Below are 2,453 nucleotides of genomic sequence, written 5' to 3'. Positions count from 1 at the left end.
CTCACTCGATCCGACAAGGTCGAGCCTCTCCCACTGACGGCGAGGTCGACCTCGCCATGGCTAGAGCCTCATCTAGCGATGGCGAGGCTTGCCCGAGGCCGACGAGGTGCAAGGCTCGACCTCGCCATGGCTGGAGCCTTGCCTAGTGACGGCGAAGCTCGCCCGAGGTCGACCTCGCTGGCCCTCCCCTTTGGCCGGTTGTTCATGCCTGGTGACCGGCTGGAGGAGGAAGGAGGGGAGGAGGAAAAAAAAGAAAAAGAGAAAAAAGAAAAAGAATAGAAAAGAAAAATAAAAAATTGAAAAATATTAAAAAATTATTAAAAATTATCCACATAGGCCAGCCGGCGTCCACGTCAGCGATTTCAAACCAAAATTAGCTAAATGGACTCAATTAGCAAGAAGTAAAAAATTTTATGATTCAATTGGTAAAATTGAAAGGTTTAGAACTGAATTGGCAAAAATGCAATAAATTTATGACTTTTTAGACAATTTTCCCTGTGAATTCATGTGGCCCAATACAATTTTACTGGCAGTTGACAATTGCGTTCGTTATGGTCGTCCTATGTGCAGGAAACCACGATTAGGGAAGTCGCCGGCACCGTTGAAGAGATTCGACATCAGGTATTTCTTTTCTTTTGCCGTTGTATTATAGTGTTTTGCTGTGGTGGGTATAAAATTTAAGATGAGCCCTTGCAAAATATTATTGGTCATCAATAAACTATCGTTGACTGAAAATATTATTGCCGAACCCTCACAAAATGAGGCTTAATTGACTAAATATCCCAAAAAATGAGAGTCTTGGATCAGCTGATGCACACACGATGCATCGTGACATGAAGTGAAGAACAAAAAACACTATATATAGGAGACCATACGTCTCTTTATAGAGTCAAGGCTCAAAGCATACAGAGCGAGGTCGAAATCGATGGAGGTGATTCACGTAGCGAGTGTGGTGGTTGCAGCTTTGGTGTGCGGCTGCGGCCTCGTATTCGCGCTTCTCAAGAGAGTGAATGAGTGGGTGTACGGGAGCAGTTTGGGGCGGCAGAGAGCTTCTCTGCTGCCTCCCGGTCACATGGGCTGGCCCTTGATCGACCGAATGTGGACCTTCTTTAGGGCTTTCAATAACGGCCGTCCTGATTCCTTCTTGGATAGCTTCATCTCCAGGTCTCTCCTAATGAGCCTTTCATGTTTAATTGCTTTGTTCACGGTCTATCTTGGTTTGTTTTAGTTTCAGCAACTCAAAAGAAAAAGATACTGTGCACGTAGTTTTGTTTTGTGAATGATAAGATAGAAAAAATCATAAACGATGCGCAAACTGCATGAGAAATTCTTATTTTTTGTGGAACCCAGTATGAGAATCTATGATACATGCGTAATGCGCCATACAAGCATCCTTGTTTAGCACAATATAAACAGATAATATATCCTTTGGAAGCACTCCAACCAATGGGTATTTGCATAGAGATAGGATGTGACAGAAGATATGTTAGACAATAATATTTAAATTGGTGAATGCAGTACTAGGATTACATATACCTAAGTCTAATCTTGACAAACATGATAATTTAACCATTGTATAGTTGCTTCGCTGCAGATTTGGGCGTACATGCATATACAGGACCTTCCTATATGGATGTCCAAGCATCATTGTAAGCAATCCTGAGATGTGCAAGCGTGTGTTGACAAATGACCAACACTCCGTGCCTGGCTACCGGAAAGCAACCAAAAAGATATTTGGCAACAGATCGTTCCACGGCATCTCACTCCCGGAGCACAAGCGGCTCCGTCATTTGACGGTCGCCCCGATCAACGGCATGGAGGTGCTCTCTCTGTTCGTCGGCAAGATCGAGGACATCCTGGTCACCACCATGGCGAGATGGGCTGAGCTGGGGCGGCCAATTCCGCTCATGAACGAGATGAACAAGGTGACTTACAAGGTCATCTTGTTCGGCACGAGCGTCGACTACGACTTAGACGAGATGGAAAGCTTATTTTGTGACTTGGGTGAAGGGTTTCTGGCCATACCCATCAACCTCCCTGGATTTAATTTTCATGGAGCACTCAGGGTAATAGGATTACATGTTAGCAATGACTTGAAATCTCATTGTATCGCTTTACATCGTGAGGTCACAGAACTCATCTTATGTTGTCTTAGGCAAGAAGAAAATTGGTGAAGATCTTTAAAGACAGTGTGGAAAAGAAGAGGATGGACAGAAACAAGAAAGACCAGGCAATGGAGCGAAAGGATGTGATGTCGGATTTATTGATGGTGGAAGATGAGAATGGGGTGAAATTGGATGAGGAGGCCATTCGTATCTGTCATGTTCCTGCTTAATGGCCTCGAAACCACAGCTCATGGCTCTATGTGGGCTGCTATCTACCTCAAAGAACATCCTGAGATATTGCGAAAACTAAAGGTTAGATAATTTCAAAGTAATTTGGAGGGAGACATT

At 44.0% G+C, this 2,453-nt stretch overlaps 1 protein-coding gene across 1 annotated transcript; it reads left to right on the top strand.

Moving 5' to 3' along the window:
* Positions 1–925: 925 nt before the first annotated feature.
* LOC115665146 (ent-kaurenoic acid oxidase-like) lies at positions 926–2,047 on the top strand. Its single transcript, XM_056318434.1, has 3 exons — positions 926–1,164; positions 1,595–1,945; positions 2,011–2,047. The coding sequence occupies exons 1-3, from the start codon at positions 926–928 to the stop codon at positions 2,045–2,047; spliced, it is 627 nt and encodes a 208-aa protein (XP_056174409.1).
* The last annotated feature ends 406 nt before the right edge of the window (positions 2,048–2,453 follow it).

Source organism: Syzygium oleosum, unplaced genomic scaffold, assembly GCF_021117445.2.
Source record: "Syzygium oleosum isolate NSW1041296 unplaced genomic scaffold, Sole_v2.1 Sole_v2.15, whole genome shotgun sequence".
In the NCBI taxonomy this organism is placed as follows: domain Eukaryota; kingdom Viridiplantae; phylum Streptophyta; class Magnoliopsida; order Myrtales; family Myrtaceae; genus Syzygium; species Syzygium oleosum.
This window is presented reverse-complemented; position numbering and strand designations above follow the sequence as displayed.